Source organism: Fringilla coelebs (assembly GCF_963513975.1).
Source record: "Fringilla coelebs genome assembly, chromosome: 7".
Taxonomy (NCBI): Eukaryota; Metazoa; Chordata; class Aves; order Passeriformes; family Fringillidae; genus Fringilla; species Fringilla coelebs.
The window spans coordinates 9,751,471-9,770,207 of NC_140035.1; the positions used below are offsets into that span (position 1 = coordinate 9,751,471).

An 18,737-nucleotide genomic window follows, 5' to 3' on the forward strand; every position below is an offset into this window, starting at 1 on the left:
AATGTGAGGAAAACAAGCACTCACCCAGCTGGGGTGAGTAAACACTGTCACTTGGAGCCACTCATTTCTGGCAGGCAGCAGCTTCATCTCCTGCTCTCGGCAGTCAAGGAGCTGTGCCTGCTCTGCCCAAGGGCGCTGCAGAGTGGGACACACCCCCTAGGAGCCTCTCTCTTTCCATTAACTACAGAGGGAGTCCGAGGAAATTATACCCTCAGCTAAATTTAGTTATTGTGAATCCCCTTCCCACATCTGAGTACGTTTCATACCAGGCCGATCTCGCAGCAGGGAATGATTAGCTGAAGTTAAGCATCTGTCAATTCACTTTAATGAGCAATAACTCGTGGCAACCTGCCATTAGCTTCAGTTGAATAGCTTTTATTTTTAGCTGGTGTTGCTCAGATGCAGCTTCCATCCAACATGTGCTGGGAAAGCTGACATCCCAAAGTAGTCTCCAGGTCTTCGTTGTGCCAGTCGGAGTGTCAGGGCTCAAGAGCTGCAGTTCCTGGAGGTCAGAGAAAAGTCACTGCAGTTCTGGGAAAGTTTCAAAGAGTGAGATAAAACCAAAAGCCTGGAGAAACAGCACAGAGGCGCATGGTCCCCAGAGACCTTGCAAGAAAAGTTACTGAAATCCTGAGAGCGTGCTGAATGAGTGAGCTGGGTCTCCAGGGACAGAAACAGCACAAGGGGAAGGCAGAGAGAGAGAGCCTGCTGAAATAAAACATGACTTCAGTACTGTCCAAGAGTGCCTAGTGAGAGGAACAAATGCACAAGTTCTCTATTGTATCTGCTGCTTCATGTGGATCTAGGCTTTCATCAGAGGTGACCATAGGGAGGGCAAGATGAGTCCTCAGGTGAATATAGGGCATGGTCTCATTCCCTCTAGAAAGGAAACCCAGTTTAACTCAGGAGCTGCTGCTGAAGCAAAAGGCTAAACATGAAGGCAGAACGTGTTTGTGCCTCCAAAGAGACCATGAGCAAAGTGCTCAACTCAGCCCCATGGCACCAAGTGCTTGAAGAGCACCTGGAACACCAGAGGTCCTTCCCTCTGAGTGTCCTGCTCTGCAATGGGTTTCCACAGGACAGCTTAAAACTGTTATGGGGATCTACAACTTCTCTGGCTGGAGGTTTGAGCCTTTTTGTCTCCATGTACCAGCCTAATTCCTCCTGCTTCAGAGTCCCCTCTGAGCCCCCACATAAGCTACTGTGAATTCACAATAAAAATAATAGGACAGATATTCAGAGAGAATCCACCAACCTGTTGGTGAGATACTCCTAGCCAGCTCCTATCCTAAACCACTGTGAGACACGAGGCAAGGCAGGGCAGTAACAGACCTTCAGGGGAATCTTGAAGCAACATCCTTTTAGAACAGGCTTTTTACTGTATAAAAAGGTGTGGAAAAGCTCAGAAATAAAGCAGTTGCTCCACACAGGAGAGTTGGAGGCCAGTTGCAGAATCTGTGTGCAATTGATTTCATTCACCCATACCCTTGCCTCCAGTTTGTGCCCAGGCCAGCCCTGAGCACAGTGACAGCAAGTCCACCACATCTGCTAGGAGTGCATATTGGAGCAGCCTTCCCGCAACGCCTCACAGCTGGCTGAGCACATTGCTGAAGTCAAGAGGCACGCATTTCTTCAGCAAAGAAAGGAAATAAAAAGTCAAGACTAACAAGATCCATAAAGGGCATGCTTTTTTTTTTTTTTTTGAACAAATCAACATTTATTTCAATGTAGTGAAACAACTTGTTGAAGCACTTCTCTCAGTTCTACTTTACATTTTGTATTTACACTGTCCTCATTCTGTGACAAAAATAAAATCATCTCCAACCCTGAAGTTTCCGGAATAAGTGTCGCTAGCAGCAAAAATAACAAAGCCTCAAACACAAAGCAAAAATCCCCCTTGATATATTTTGATGGGAGATTTTTGCATGTTCCATAAAAAAGGTTTTAACCCTGAAACTTTATGAAAAGCTATATGGGATGACAAGGAGGAAAATGTAATGTGTTTGAAGCTGAACGAGAGCAGCATTTGCTGGCCTTTGCAAGTACACTGTTACTTTTAGCATAAGGAACTGTGAAATGCTTAGACACCCACATAGAAGCAGACTTTTTAACTTGGATCAAAGCAGTTCTGCTCTTTTGGGAGCGTAAGGGTACCAGAGTCAGCAAATGCCATCTTTTATCCTGGATGTTGGGCACAAAAACAAACTTTATTACACATGGTTTCCAAGCAGCTGTTAGTAAAACACAAGCCTTATTCTTTTGTCAAGTGTCAAGGGTCAGCTTCATTCAGCAGCTTCCAAATTGAGCTACTGTAAGAATTTTGAAGTAATTTCTCAGTTAAACTACATCATTGCTAAGGTCAACTCTGCCTTATACTTGAAGTCAGCAACCTCTGTGACAAGGTGGACCACTCTGCTAAATGCGGGGAGAGGAGGGAAGACGATGATTTTTGAGTATCATATTTAGGTCTCCCTCTCTCAAAGGAAGCTGTGGCTATGTACCCAAACAATTCTCCATGGAAACAACAGAAGAGTATCAGTGACAAAATTGGAATTGGAAAAATAAAAAAAAAAAAAAGGCAAGAACAGAACTCAAAGCTTTTTGGGACAGGAAGAAAAACTGCATGTTGAGAAAGAAGGGATTGGTTATTAAACTTTCCAGGCACACAGAGGGCTTGGAAAGCACAGAAAACAAGCAGAACAAACAAACACAACTGTGTGCATCTTTGCATCAGCTTCTTTTGCCAAATGCAGTAGCTTCCAACATTCAGCAGCTGCCTCTTGCTTTCTAGTGCTGTGGAGTTCTCTTTGGTACTTGGAGGCTGTGAGGAGCTCCGGGCAAAGAGAAAGTCTTTGTCCATTTACCAACCAATTCCAAAGGCGCTGATCTTGAACAACTTTACTAAGCAAGAGTGACACAGATGTCTAGGAAAGGGGACTTTTCTCTTAGTAAAGTTGTGGTAGGTGCAGTGGAAACCCAAGGCAATCTACATGCTTGTCAATTTGTGCCTAGGTAAGAACAGAGTCCTCCGTGAACGTCTCTCATTTGTTCACTCTTAAATTATTCAGGCTCTGACAGCCCCTGAAAAGAAAAGAACGGAATAAGGATAAGTTGCAGGTGGCGCAGGGCAGGAGCGGACACCACGAAACCACCAAGAACAACGGGGTTGGGGTGTTTGACAACAGACACACTGCAGCTGCAGCCTCCAGGGCTGGTGCCCAAAGCAGCTTCCTCCACGCCCTCGTCCTCCAGAAATGCCAGCAGGAAATACAAGCTCACAGCAAAGGTACTGATTGGGATGAATTAAAAGAAGGAATGAATGAAGTCAATGCAAACAGCGGTTTGGAAATAAAACACACAGATAAGAACTGCTGGTGCTTGGGACACTTTGCTCTTTGAACACAGCACAGGGAGATGGCTAAGCAGCTCAAAGACTTTTAACTGCACACTCAAGACTATCAGTTAGGCTTGTGGGAAGCTTTAATTCATTCAGCTTAAGTAGCAAAACCAGAACACCACTTGCTGTCCCATATAACAGGCTCACACAATCTGCGCCTTGGTTTTCCGTTTGACAGCTCGGCAGGGAGCAGCTCTGTGAGGAAGCTTCCCCGTGATGCCAGTCAACAAGTTTATCAAATTTCAGGTGACAAAGTCACTACTACACTCTATCTGCGTCAGCAAGAAAGATGGACAGGAACTTGAAGTCTCAGAGAGCATCTGCTACATGGGAACAGGAGAGCGGGCTCTCTGCAGCACCCTGCCGAGGTCTCAGCCCTCTGAAGCCGTGCCAGTGCCTTGACCCAGACACCAGCCTTCCCACTGAGGCTAGTCCTAAGGAACTGATTGATTGTGACTTCTGAAGGGCCTCACAGAACCACCCACAGCTTTTATGGTGCCTACATCATTGCTCCTTACCAGCAGCCTCCTTACTGAAAAAAAACCCCTACATCCAGCTTCACAGGGATGTGGAGAGCTGCCCTGCATAACGTGCTTCATTCCCTTCTCCATCACCGAGTCTCATCACAAATAGCTGTAAAAATGGTCTACCAAGCAACACGTCTAATAAACTTTCACTACAAAAGCCATCTTCTCTATTGCTGGGTGGTTACTTTCTTTTGGCTCCATCTTTCAAAGGAAGCAGGAAAAAGAAACACTTGAACACAACAGCAAGGATTAGCAGCAGAGGCTCTTTGAGTCTACAAAGGTTTTGTCAAATACAGGTGACCTGTTACTGAATTTAAAATGTCTGATCACAGACATCACCTGCCTGACAGTTTAGCATCTCCAGGACAAGTGACTACAGGGAATATTCAGCAAACACCAGCCTTTCAATGTTTGTCTGGAGCTTGCCTTGCTGTAGGCTTGTCTTAGCCACACTGCCAGATCAAATTTTACAGCAACACGGCTCTGAGCAGCTACTGCCCTGCCATGAGTAGCCTGGAACACTCAAGCCTGGGTGATTTCTCTGATACTAAGACAAAGACAACTAAGATGCTGCCCTCTGCTCAGCACCTGCACCCTGGCAGGAGCTGTGCTCTGGTAATGAGGAGCTGAAGTTACTGCAAACATTCAAAGCATTTGACTCTTTCTTGCCTAAAGCTACCATTTTCCTGCTGCCATCCCAGAAAGAATCCCTGTTGATTAATATTTATTTCATTTCCTAAAGAAATCTATTCAGCCTCCACATGCTTCAGCTGAGAGCGATGTTTGAACATTGTGTTGATCCTCAGAGTTCAAATTGTAGAAGGTACAAAGAATACCAGACTTGAGGCACTTCAATGGTATTCACTGTGAATCATCATTTTACATTGTACCACTCAGACACATTTGGATCTAAAATACATTTGCATTTCTAATTAAAACAGATTACCATTAGTAACTAAAGAATGTCTTAAATCAGAATCCCTAGGCCATAAAAGCTAATTGCACGATGCTAAAACTGGATTTCAAAAATATACATATTATACCCCCTGCAGGATTAATTAAGCAACATCTCTTCAAAAGAGTCCTCAAAAGTGTATTTATTCAGCATGCGGTGAAATTATACCGGTTGTGCAACACTTCCCATGGCCCGCCTTGGCTCACGCTGCCGCGGCAGCAGAGAGCTGGAGCCTTGTTCATCAGACTGGATTCAGGACTGCAGTCCATGAGCAGGGACACACACTGAAGGAGCAAGAGCTGCTGCTCTGGCCACAATCAACCAGCTCCCTGGAACAAGGTGATCTGGGGTACATGATGGGCTCCCCAGGACATGCAGGCCTACAAACAGGCTGATATCAACTGGTCAGCATCAATCTAGAAGCTCTAACTGCTGATGATCTGATGCTCAATTGGTCACTGGTTTCCAACATGACCTCAAGGAAGGTTCTAAGTGCTGACTGAGCTGTAAAGTGTTTTCAGAGAGGCTATGGCTGTACCTCATGTCTTGAGGATGTGAGAAACCTCTGCTCACCAAAGCTGCATGTTCCTTATGAAGGGATAAGGAAAAAACCCAACAGAGTCTAAGAGGTCCTTGGCTGCTACAGTCTGTAGCTGTAATTGTCAGCAAGCCTCAACTGCATGAAAAAGTGTCCTTAGAAGATTTAGCTGTAGCTGGGGATGCGCCACTCCCAGCTTTCTTTTGTGCTCTGAGCTGCCTGCTCCATGTGAAAAATGGACATGGAAAAATTCTCAGAAAATGGCAGAGACACCTCCATGGTCACTAAATCCAGTCTCTTATTATCACAGTCCATCACTTTCCCAAATGTTTACTTCAAATGTTTTCTTATTATGCAAGTGAACATGAGATCTTTGCTCAAAACTCACACACAGACCATACTTGTGCTTTCCCGTACACAGTAACCTTAAATTTCCATGTTTAACTTGCTTCCAATACAAAATATAATCTCCGGAAGAAACCACCTACTGGTTCCTCAGAATGGTGTTTGCTAATGGGTTCCCAGCAGGTCTGGCTCCCAGGCTTCACTCCCTTATGGAACTTCACAGCCTGGAATATCATTTTGCAGGGGATCCAAGATTTCAAAGGTGTTGAGCTGTCCCAGGACTAGCAATGGCTGTACCACACGGGACAACCAAGTGCACTGGGGTGCAATAAGGGCAACAGGACAGCAATTACTGATTCATCATGTGGCAACACACAAAACCTGAGACACACTTTTTCCATTTCCCAAAAGTAGCCATGGTTTCTGTACAGTAAAGGAGCACCCACAACCCTTGGGAAGTACTGGGAGGTCAGGGAGCAAAATTCAGTCAGGACTTTCTGCAACATAATCTTTTGTGTGCTACATTATAAAAAATAAATGACAAACACATAAACTGAAGTGTATATAATGGATTTCTCCCCATGAAAGAGAAGAACCCCTATGGCAGTTCTATTATTAACTGCTGTAATTCAGCTTGCAGGTTCTATTTTTCATCTCATTAGAACTTCACTGGAGACATTTTCATATTTTGCCCTAATTATACGAAGGGAGTCCAGGTGATGTGTGTGATTCCCAAGTTCTCAGCCTGCTGGGGAGAGCATTGTGGGGCTGGTCCAGGACTGAAGGAATGCAAGGCAGGTCAAACTCAACAGGGGACCCAATGGAATGCATTAACTACCTTCAAATCAAGGACTGGTTTGTGTTTCAGCATAAACAGCCACATCAAACAACAGGAGCTAAGGGCAAACACATTAATTTTTGTTTTGTGGTTTTCCAATGGCAAAGAATGGTCAAGGGAGATGATTTCGAGCTTATCTCATTAGAGATAATCTCATTGTTTTCTAATGATTCTTGAAGTCCTACTTGTGATATATGCATCTTTTTTAAGAAAACATCCAGATGTGCTTCTTAAGTTATATTAAAAAGTAACTTCACATGACACAGAATTGTGTGATGCAATATTAGCAATTGAACTCTTCTGCAATAGCAACTGATGCAGTGGATAAACTGGCAGAAAATTGGATTTCCTTACTGAACTGAAAACCACAGGATCTGTAGATCCCTGCTGTAATCACTAACTGCCCAACCAATTCCTCTCTTTTGAAAAGAAATTGCAACTTTTGCCAAATATGAAAATGCTTTCATAAAGCCTGTTAAGAGACAAGAATTAGACTGAAATGTAACAGAGCTCTGGTGTGCTTGAGAAGGATCTTGATGCTATTTTTAGAATGAAAACTTTGCAAGTTCAGGAGGTTTTAAGTTTGAAATGACAGATTAGTTTTCCTAACACACACACAAGTTTTAACAAGATGTGTGCTGAAACATAGCAGTTTGGGAAAAAACCCAAACAAAATCCTTCTGGGGTCATGTGAAATAACTGCCCTTTTTGTTTCACTTCAAAATGGAAAGATTTTATTTCAGCATCCGTGCATTGAATTCCTGAACAATACATCTATCTGGCACTTATTTTATAGGAAAACAGCATGTTTAATTACCCCACGTCTTCACACTGAGCAGGGAGAGTTACCCAAGCTATATTTTTCACAATTATCTGTTCTCTTTTCCTAATAATACAGTCTCCTTTCGTCAGGTTTTTGACAAGATGAATAGAGCCTTGTGGGTTCTTATATGCTCCTTGGAGTAAAGGGGAAGTTTTGGAGCTTTGTCTGCACAAAAGCAAAGCCCATGTTTCCTTAAAGCTGGACAAATTTATAAAAGTTGAAAACAACATAGCAATCTGAATAATAAGGGTCCCCACCACGTATTCACACCCAGACCAGTAACTGAAAGTTGATGTTTACTGAAGCTCTTGCTACCTCTTTTTCACATATGAATTAATATCTGAAAGTTTATTTTCTCTATCACTTCTGTTGCATCTTGCATATAACCACATGTAAAGAGGCTGCAAGATCAGTCACAGCAGGGAGACATGAAGCCAGAGGTTGAGGAGCCAGCTTGTATCAGGAGAGTTAGAGCTGCCTAGCAGTGCATGTAACTTTCAAGAGAGAAAATAATAACACTGTTATTGCTTGGATCTCGGAAACTGAGAGAAAGTTGCTAAAGCATCCCAACACTGGGACTGACATGATAAACATTCGATTTACAGGAAGGGCTGGTGGCAGATGAGAGCAGTGAGCACATGAGCAGCAACCAGCACCTCTGAAAAGCTCAAACATTCTGTGCTCTTGGACAGTTTATTTTTGACAGTAATACAGACCCACTGAAAATGTGACCTGCTGTAACTGGGAACAAGGTTCCTACCCTCAAGAAGCCCTCCTGCAAACAGGTAAGATTTAACAACACTAAGTAATCTTACAAGGAACTCACTGTTGCCCCAGCCTGCCAGCAGAGCAGTGGCCATGCTTCTCCTTTGACTGTCCATACTCAGGGGTTACTCATCAGCCCCAGGATTTCTCCTGAACTCCTCCTATGTGTCATTGCCACACAAATGCTAAGATGTTCAGATTAGTGAGGTTCAGCATATTTACCACAAAAGAGTGGCAGGGGGACTGTCAGTCATGCTTTTGGGACATGCTTAACTAAGGCCTGCATGTCAGGAAGGTGTAGAGCAGGTGTGAGAAAGCAGTTTCACACCAGCAAAAGAGTGATTTTTTTTCTTTTTGCTAACAGTATTCACCTTGTCATGTTAATCCTGCTTGCTCAACTGAGCAGCATTTTCATCAACTCTTTTGTCCCTTCCAATAACTCTCTGCTATGACCTATTCTGACTCCTGACTCAGCCTGCAGAGGTAGAAAAACACAGGACTTGGAAGAGATGTTCCTGTCATGGGCTAACCAGTTTTCTCTTAATAGAACTGGAAGGAAATAACAACAACTCTTGCAAACCTCTCCACAGCCATTTGCTCATGAATTTGCCAGGACAAAGAGCAGAGCTCAACTCTGGCACAAGAGGGAGGGAGACTGCCTACAGAGGACCAGTACACTTGATCCTCTTAACTTTGCTGAGATACAACTAATGAGCAACAGATGGACATCACCCAAGGAGTTTATTTGGGAAACCTAAAAGTTTCCTCATATTTCTCATTCAAGAAGGACCAGGAAGCTAAGCAAGTTTTGGTTGACACCCTTTATTTTACTATTGTTTTCTCCTCTGCCTCAATTTTGACAGAGCTGCTTTGGCCATGCATTCCATTATGCTTTACACAGTGCAACCAGGGCTCAGCCTGAAGCACTAAATAAAATATGTTCAAATTAGGAAATGTTATGGGCTTGAATATATTGCTGCAGATCACTCTCTTGCTACCACTCAGCACAAAGGTACCAGTTCTCTTAGCAGAGCTCTGCAGCTCCCTGTAACAGTGTCAGCACCTTCTATAAAAAGCACCATCAGATCTCACTTTTTACCTAATGAAGAAATAACTTTTATTAATGTGCTGTTGACAGCCCTTGTGATGATGCTGGTTTTCTTAACTTCCAGTTAAGGCTCTGTTTCTGCCCAGCTAGAAAAGATGTACAGGGTGGCTGGCTGAGCCCCTTCACTACACAGAAGTCATCATCACTCTGTCAAGACAAGCTTTCCTTGTTCATCCTACAGCAAAGATCCAGTAACAAATCAAAGATTTAGGCAAGAAGAGGGAAAGGAAGGAAGGAGAGAAAGGAAAAGAAGACGGTAAACCAGAAAATTGCAGAAAGGAGACCAAAAGTCTAGGAGATAAGACCAGCTGGAGGGACAGAGAATTTAAAATAAGAGCTTTAATAGGAGCTTCGCACAAACAGAAACCCACTCAACCTTTCAACTTTAACACACTGAGATTTAAGGTTTTTAAGGTCTGACATTCAGATTAAGTTTCTTTTGTTCTGAAATCAGAAGTTTGAATACAACCAACAGCCTACTCAGAAGAACAACTGCTCAAGGAGGCAGAGGATGTGTTCTTTATCAAAGCCAACACAGCGCATCCCTTTAAAACCTCCTCCTGGTTTCTGGCTACCCTCAAGTAGAAAGCATACTATTTTCTCACTTGAAGCCACACTGCAGCAAAATGTTACCCATCTGAACTCTAAAGTGTTCCTGGCAATTGACTTCCTTTAACCACAGACCCTTTTCTTTGTCTGTACCTGCTACACTCACAGCCAGCTCAAGTCCAACAGATGGGAACATCTGTCACCTTGTGCTCAAAGAAAAGCATTTCCTACACCCTTTTTGTGCTTTCCACCCTCCTGGTGTCCCTTAGGGCAGTGAGATCCCAGGATGCTCCAGTTTGGGCTAGAATTGAATGAGCTGAGCTACTGCAAAAAAATGTCCTCTAAATAAGGCCCTGGGTTTAAGGCAGCACACAGAATTTAATTTCCAGGTTAAATCTGAGACACTGGTAACCTTTACAGCTCCCTATGCATCAGAGCTTGGAATTTAGTCTCACCCAATGCCCATGTTCCCACTCACTGATCAGCTTCAGAGCCCTGGGCAGAAGGTAGTGCAGAGGAATGGCACTCACACACTGGACTTGGCTCTGTGCTTAAAGGCAGCAAAGTTTTGATCTTCTCACACCCAAGGTATGCAGCTGCCCATTTCCTTTAGAAAAGCCATTTCAGAAAGAGGGAATCCCTCCCATCTCTTTATTCTCCCTCTTTTCCCTTTTAAAATAATTTCTAGTCTGAACCACACAGATAACTGAAGAGATAGACTTCATGTAAAAAAACCAAACTGTATATTCAATTGCAAATCTGGGGCTGATTTCTGAGGACAGTTCAATGACTTTCTAGCTATGAGAAGGCCATCAGAATTTGAACCCTCTTACCAGGGACTGTTTTGCAGCATTAAGAAGCATTCTGTTACACTAGGTCACTTTGCACTTCTGCATTTAGGAGATACAGCAAAAAGCCTTGCTTGCACACTCCTGGCTTAGTAAGGCCACCGTCCTAAAGGCTCTGCAAGTGTGCTGCTCCTCACTTACCCCTTTTTATGGCTGAAAGCAAGTGACAGACTCTTGCTCTGAGGCACTCCTATATTAGGATTCGTATCTCTCTATATGCAGAACAGAGAACTAGTCCTTATTTAGTTCCTGCAGGCAACTATCAGGGTAAGAGCAAAATTGCAAATGCTATTGTCACTGGTTTTCTCTGGATGGATCCCAACAGCTCTGTACATGGGCAAAGCCGACAAGATCAGAAACTCACCGAGAGAAACAAGCAAAAAGCAGCATCTCTACTGCTGCAATAGACAGTGGAATACTAATGCAAAAGAGTTTGAGTCATCTGTCAAAATCCTTCAGAGAAATGCCCAGTTACACAAAACTTACGTATTTCATGATACACAGGGGACCTCGGGTTTGGGTTTTTTTCAGCTCTGCATTATTGCTGCTATTTAGGAGATCAAACATCCACATCACTTCCAAGCTCCATGGAAAGCAATGATGCAGCTTGTACCAACTATTTGAGCACAAAAGCTGTGTTTGACACAGAATGCAGGCTCATCTTCCCTACTTCTCTCACTGGACAGTTCTTATTCACACACCAAAACCTACTGAGCTGTTGCAAAAGATCAAGATACATCAGGCACTGGCACCAGGAAAAAGCAGAGTCGAATTTCCCAAGAAAAAGGTAAGGTCACCTATGGGGCAGCACTGAGAACAGCTCTGGGATGCTTCACACCCATCTTTAATACAAACTACATTCACCTATTTGCACTGCAAGACAGATCAGTGAGAAGCCCTCGGATGAACAGTGTGCCCCCCAGGTGATCACTGACAACACAAAATACATGAAGTTAGAGCTTCAGAGCTCTGGCTCCACATGAAAACATCTCCAAGCTCAAAAGGAGAAGTTGCCAACAAAGGCACACTGATGCTGTAATCTGGGGCACCTGAATCCCTTCTCAAATGCCATTCAAGGAGTATTTCCACCATCTCTGGTTTTCTATGATAAACACAGCATGACAGACAGCCTTTTAGAACTTTTTGCCCAAAGTTTACAACCAAGGATAAGAAAGGAGTAAGTCAGTCTGTATCACAAAATACCTTTTGTTACCGACCCAGTAAACTAGAACTGCAAACACAATTAACATTTCAACTGGAGAGAGAAGAGCCAGCTGTTTCCCCTTCCCCCTTCTAGAGACCTCTGTAGGAAGGACAGGCAGCAGGGAGATTTAATCCCTTAGAATAAACATTTTCAGGACCAGAGCTCTGTCGGAGAGCTTGAATACTGCTCCAGCCTGCTGCATGGGCCAACACATTAAAGCACGGGCGGTCCAAGACTTGGCTTTCCCAGTGGTTTAGTACCACGAGCTTTCTGCAGGCAGCCCTACCCCTACACCCAGACTGCATGTTCCTTCTTAAAGGCTGCAAAACAGCGGGGTGCTGTGCATTGACCCCAAGAATCACTTCCTTGGCATGTCGTGAGTTCTCCCCAGGTTAAAACAGATCACATCTTATGAAGTAGTGGCAAACTCCATCACCAACTAGTTTGCTGCTGTCACCACATATGTGTGACTAATTCAGTAACTGGGGAAGGAGGGCTCCTGCACTACAAATGTGTGCCTCAAGAAACCAGCAGGCCCACCCATCCTCAATGCCATCTTTATCTGCTCTTTATTTGGGTTCCAGAGTTACCAAAAGACTGCATGTGAAAGCTTTAGTTATTAAAAAAAAAAAAAAAAAAAAAAGAAAAAAAAAGGCACAAAACAAAAGCCAAGTTTTGTTCAAGACATTTTCCTTGGCCATTCAGAGAACAGGAAACACTGAGATAACACAAGCAGATCTTTGAAAAACCTCACATTATCCAGAACAAGTCCAAAAGCCATATCACAGCATAAAGACTGCAGGCTGAGAAACCTTCAGTCAATGCATCTGAGCTGTGCTGCTCCACATAAAAGCCAGATTTTGATTTTATTTTTACAAGGCACTCCAGCTGCCCTGGCTTTCCCACATCTCTCTCAGCATTTCAGCTCAGCCAGCTTCCCCAGACCTTCCCCCATCACCATTCAGAGATTTGTGAACTGTGAGAAACAGATGTTCTCAAAGCATTTTGCTCCTACTGGAGTCCAAGGAAGACTAGAAAGGAAAAGGGGGGGAAAAAAAAAATCACTTAAGCAAATATTTCTCCCAGCCCTAGTGACCTTACAGTCGCAGAGAGTTTTCTACGAGCAATGCTAAAATGTAAAACTGTATCTATCTCTCTCTCTATATATACACACTGTAAAACTGTATCAGCTCCTGCCCTCTCGCTCCCGGTGCCGGTTACCGGCTCACCCGCCGCTGTCCCTCGCTGTCCCCGGGGCCGAGGCACGGCTGTCCCTCGCTGTCCCCGGGGCCGGGACACGGCTGTCCCTCGCTGTCCCCGGGGCCGGGACACGGCTGTCCCTCGCTGTCCCCGAGCAGCCGGCGGAGGGACGCTGCCCTGCCGAGGACAGCGCTGAGCCCCCGATCCCCCGCAGCCCCCCGGGCCAGGCTCCCCACACGCGGGCCCCACCGACCTGTGCAGGAGCAGCAGCAGCACTTCGCCAGGAGCCATCCTGCACCGGAGCGGGCGGGATAGCCGCGCCTGCCCGCTTTCATGCTGCCTTCGGGCTGCTCATGGCAAGGAGCCACCGGCCCGCTCGAGAGAAACAACGAAAGAAATAACAATAATAATAATAATAATAATAATAATAATAATAATAATAATAATAATAATAGCAAAGGCCCTACAGAAAGAGCAGAAGGAAAGCCAGCGGCAGGCGGGCGAGCAGCGCGGCAGAGCCGCTGGCCGCGGCGCCGGCAGCCGCTGTCCCCCCGAGCCGGGCGCGCTCCGGGGGCGGCGCCTGCGGCGGGGGCGGCGGGGGCGGAGCGCGCCCGGCCCGGCCCGGCCCGGCCGGGGAGGGGGGACTGCGGCCACAGCGGGCTCCTCCGCCGCCGCCTGGGAGGAAAAAAAGAGTTTTCGGGAGGAAGAAATGCAGAACTGCGGTATCCGAGATCGGGAGCGAGAAATAAAAAGTGCCCGGGAGGAAGTTTGCTAAAGCTCTGATACGTTGCGGATAGGGGGTTCCACCGAAGCCTTTAAAAGGCAAAACTTGTATTGCCGTGGGGTTTTTTTTAACTTCTCAGTGTTCTTGGCTTCCCTCCCCGCCCCCAGTGCCATTCCTTAACTTAAGCATCTGACAGCTAAAACTCTTTACAACTGGCTGAAAATACTGCCCAGCCGGCTGTGATCCCAAGGGTTCTGCGTGCTTCCTGCAGCAGCAGACCTGCCTGAAGCACTGCAGAGGGAATGCCTACCCTCCTGACACACGGACCGAGACACTCGAGATCCAGAGGCACAGCTTGCTTTGGAAGGTGCCAGCCTGTTGTGTTAGGATTTCCCACCTAAAGCACAGAAAATTGGAGGTGCCAAAAAACATCCCGAACCTTGCTGGAGGCAGCTGGTAGGAGAGGTCGGGCAGGATTCCAGAGCAACAGCATCATAGTTTTGCACTCTTGCATCAAAAGCTGAACAAACTCAATAAGCTACCTCCCCCAGGCAGACATGGGTATGAGAGGGAAGAGCAGAGGGGAGATGTGCCATGCTTTGTGCCACTGTGTGCCAGGGCTTCGGCCTGAGCAGGCACAGCTCTACTGTGCTGCTGGTCTGGTCTAAGGCTTTTGGCAGTGGCTTTGGGGTAAGTGCCACTCCCAGGGGGGCAAAGGCCATTTCTGGACAGGAGGGGAGGGTTGGGGCCATGGCAGAGTGCTCACAAACCCAGCTCAGGGTGTTCTTGTCCAGGGGCAGGCCTGGACTGAGTGATTCCATGTAACCTTTGGGTGAGATCGTGCAGAGCCTGAAGGACTCCTGGCAGAAAGACCCCAGTACCTGGTGCCAGGAGAGTGACAGAGGAGAAACTGAGAAACTCCCTCCACCACACTGGCAAATATGAAACCTTCCTGCTTCACTTCTGGCTGCTCTGCAGGAACTGTTCTTTGACTACAGCCTCACTGGAAGGACTGACAACCTTGTCACACTTGTAAAAGGCCTGAAGCATGCACATTTTCTTGCCAATGCCCTTGAGCACCAAGGTGTTTTCAGTACACGAGAACAAAGGGCTCTGTAACCGTTTCCCATTTGCTGTGTGTTGTGTCTTTCTTTGACTTGGGTCTTTGCCTATCTAGGAGCTGCAAGGGAATGTCTCCAGGGTGCACTCAGGGCTCTTGTGCCTGTAGTAGGGAGATAATAATGTCACACATGAAGCAGAAACCACAGCTGCAGCCAGAGAAGGAAAAGGTGGGCTGGGAACCAGCTGGGACACCCTCACCTTCTGCACCTCTTCTTTCTGTTTGTCCCTGCCATGGCTCTCCAGGCAGCAGCTCAACTCAGGTCCTCTGAGTGATTCAGGAGACTTGCAGCAGGGCTTTTCTGAGCAGGCAGCTCCTCACTTCTCTGCTTTCTACTTTGAACTGCATCTTTCTTTTCTAACCCCGCCTTGCACAGCATGCCCGCCTCTTGCCCCATGGGCTGGCTGCCCCCACCTGATCTCAGCCTGCTTTGTAAAAGAACAAAAGGGGTAAGGTCCTCACTGGCATTTCCCTGCTCATGTGGCATCTGCCCAGATGTGCAATACAGGACCTGAGGCAGGAGCAGGCCATACACAGAGCCTGGTTTGCCAGATCCCAGCTCTTGGTTGGTTTTAAAAATAATCTTAAAAAAACTTTTAACACTCCTCATTTAAGAAACTAGGAAACAGCCTAAGCTGTTCACCTCTAGCATTCCACCTCTAAATTCCCATGACTCCTGGAAGAGTTGTCCACTCTAAGGAGCCTTGTGGGTCTCTTCCAGCTCAGCATGTTCTGTGATTCTGTGTGAGCCTGGCATGCTGGGGAGAGCTTGGGGAGGCAGGGGGGAACTGGGCTGATCAGAGCCATCAGCTGAGAGTCATAGTGGTGGAAAAACATGGAGTGTGTGCCATCAGAGGCACCACAATAACCCTGCCAGGGAATGAACTTCACTAAACCAGCACATGGACATGGAATCTGAGACTGTGAGGAAGGTTGGGAAGCAAGGTTGCAGCTCTTGTAATTGCAGCCAAACTTTAAAACATAATTAAGGAGCAATTTCAGGTCTTTAAAAAACCTCCTTCCCTAATTAAAACAGAATTGAAGTAATTATTGTGGGAGGAAGCAGGCTCTGCCCCTCCCCAGTCTACAGCTCCAGCAGTGTTGTGAAGATTATCTCTATAAAGCTGCTCTTTAGAAACATGAACATCCACACATACTCACTGATGAATGATACATGGAATAAATATTTCACAAAATAAGGCTGAAAGCCATATTCTTAATAACCACACCATATCAATTAGCTCTTTTAAAGAAGAGGAGGAGACATGCTGTGGGCAGTCTAGTTCAGCTCCAGCCCTAGCTGGGAAAAACATCTGTCAGCAGCAGCAAATTGGCAGTATGCTGCCAACTGCACTGATTCTTTAGCTTCAAGTAGGGAATTCAGCCTTTGGGATGTAGAAATATTGCAGACATTGTGTGGGGGATGGAAATCTGTACAGCCCACTTGCCCGAGGTGAAGGGCAAGGAGCTGCTTGTCTGGGACTAGAATATTGGGCAGGATGAATTTATGTGTTACTGTGGTCCCTGAATTATCAGTATGTCACCTGAGAAAGAAAAGATCCCTGCCCCTGCTCTAACCTATGCCTGAGTCAAAGAATAGAGTCATAGAATGGTTTGGGTTGGAAGGGACCTTAAAGGTCATATTATTGCAACCCTGCTGCCTTAGGGAGGGGCACCTTACACTCCATCAGGTTGCTCAAAGTCCCATCCAACCTGGCCTTGAATACTTGGCAGCCACAATGTCTCCAGGCAATCTGTTCCCATGCTTCACCACCATCACAGCAAAGAATTTCTTCCCAACATCTAACTTAAATATCTCTTTTTTTACTCTAAACCATTCCCCCTTGTCTTATCACTATCTGCCTGTGTAAAAAGGCACCCTTCCTCTTTGCTATAAACCCTCTTTACTGGAAGACTGAGTCACAGGAGTTCTTTAAGGAAACATCTCCTGGAAACACACTCCAAATGCTCCAATCATTACCTGCAGTGGAGTGGACAAGCAAATTTTATGGCCCTGGCTGGCTGCATCTGAAGCTAAGTCTATTAGCAGTGTGCCTGCACCATGGGCCATGTGTGCTGCCCTGCCCAATGCCAATGATGAAAGTCATCTCAATCAGTGTCAGGATGACAAGGGAAATACTTCTGTCTACTCCTAAATACTCCTTTAGAAATTCCCCAGGCATATGAGTTACTTTCATATGAAATCTGAGATGGTCTGTACAAAGTACTGTTGTTGTAGAGGGGAAATAAGTTCTAATAGTTTTACCCAGCCTTCCTGAGAAAAATTTGGGGTGGAGAATGGAAAACAAGGGAGGTGTAAGGGAGCTTTCAGTGCTCCCTTACACCTTCTGCAGCAATTTTATTTTCTTAATTTATGAACTGAGGGACCTATCTGAGGGAGACAAAGGACAAAATAACCAGGGGATGTAAACTGGCATGGCTTCATTTTGGGTCAACACCAAATGCAGTGAAACACGCCTGGCCCAGATTGCCCTGCAGGTCTGTAATGCAGAACAGCAGTGACAATATTTCTCCCATAGTAACAGGTGCTGTTTCCTTCTCCCCATCACATGCACAGGGAGATGAATAATGTAATAGCTGTCAGGAGCATCTGTTCATTACTTATGCAAGTCAATCCTACATTGTGCTTTAGGGTGTTAAGTGATCTCTGCAGAAAATCCATCCCTATGGACATCACTATCACGGAATAAGATGTACCATGGTTGATTTATTTTTTTAATCCAATGAAGCTTAAGTATTAGCTACTCCTTTCTTAGAGAGGAATTGCAAACTAGCTATCTAACAGAAATAACTGATGCATGGCAAAAGGAAGATGGATTTGTACAGTTTCAAAAACATAATTTAAATATTTGGTGTGCCTTGCACTGTCAAATTCAGACAGTGCAAAGACATGCATGAAATTTAAGTTTTGTTAATAGGGACATTTAGGTACCTCTGCAGGGCAATTCAGAGGGTGCAGGCAGACAGGAAACATGGATGTTCTGAAAACCAGTGCAAACCACCAGGACTTAGCAGAACTTGGTTTTGGATTATGGTCTTGCTTCAGTTCATGGAGAAACAGGACTTATACTGCAGCTTCAGGAGCCCAGTAGATGATGGCTTCATTACTCATTCTGTCATTTGCTTTCTGGGTGACTTTAGGGGAAAAAAATTACCATTTCATGCCTCAATTTTCTTATGTGAAATAAAAGGATATCAGCATTTCACATTCCCTTTAAAGTGGTCTGAAACAGAGATTAGACATCCTACTCTGAACAACAAGAAGAGCTGTCATTGTTAGCTGTGTCTTGAAATGAGTGGGACAAAATATGTCTCTGGCACTATTGGCCTTTGGAATCAGTATTAAAAAGCACCTTGATCAATACATCTTGCCTGCAAATGCTACTCACAAAACCAGGTAAATCTGAACAACTGGAGGGAAACAGATTGGCAGAGTGAAGCAGTCCTTGCTCAACCAGCACATTTCAGTACATTATTCTTGGCTCTGACTCCAGCTATTTTCAACAGCACTAAACATTCATTAGATTAAATCAAATGAACCACATTCTTTAAAAATAGCCAGAGCCTTGTCGTGCCAGTTGGAAAAAACAACAAGTTTATTGGGTACTAAAACAGATAAAATAAATTAAAAATAAATAAATAAATGGAGTCATATTCCCTCCTGGTGCAAGAGAGCACAACTCCAAGGAGAGGTTTTTGGCTCCTCAGTTCAGCACAGCGGTAGGCAAAAAAAAGGAACATTCTCAACTAGCTAAACCAAACAAATTAAGAAGAA

General features: G+C 45.2%; 1 protein-coding gene across 14 annotated transcripts in view; it reads right to left on the reverse strand.

Annotated features, from left to right (window-relative positions):
- KALRN (kalirin RhoGEF kinase) overlaps window positions 1-18,737 on the reverse strand; it is a 464,835-nt gene that overhangs the window by 61,737 nt on the left and 384,361 nt on the right. The window contains exon 36 of one of the 14 annotated variants that reach the window (XM_084209312.1): window positions 1,788-3,081. The exons of the other annotated variants lie outside the window; for them this stretch is intronic. Coding sequence (XP_084065438.1) covers window positions 3,065-3,081 — 17 coding nt within the window. The 3' untranslated portion in view covers window positions 1,788-3,064. Of the gene's footprint in view, window positions 1-1,787; window positions 3,082-18,737 lie in introns of those variants that run through there. 14 annotated transcript variants of the gene reach the window in all.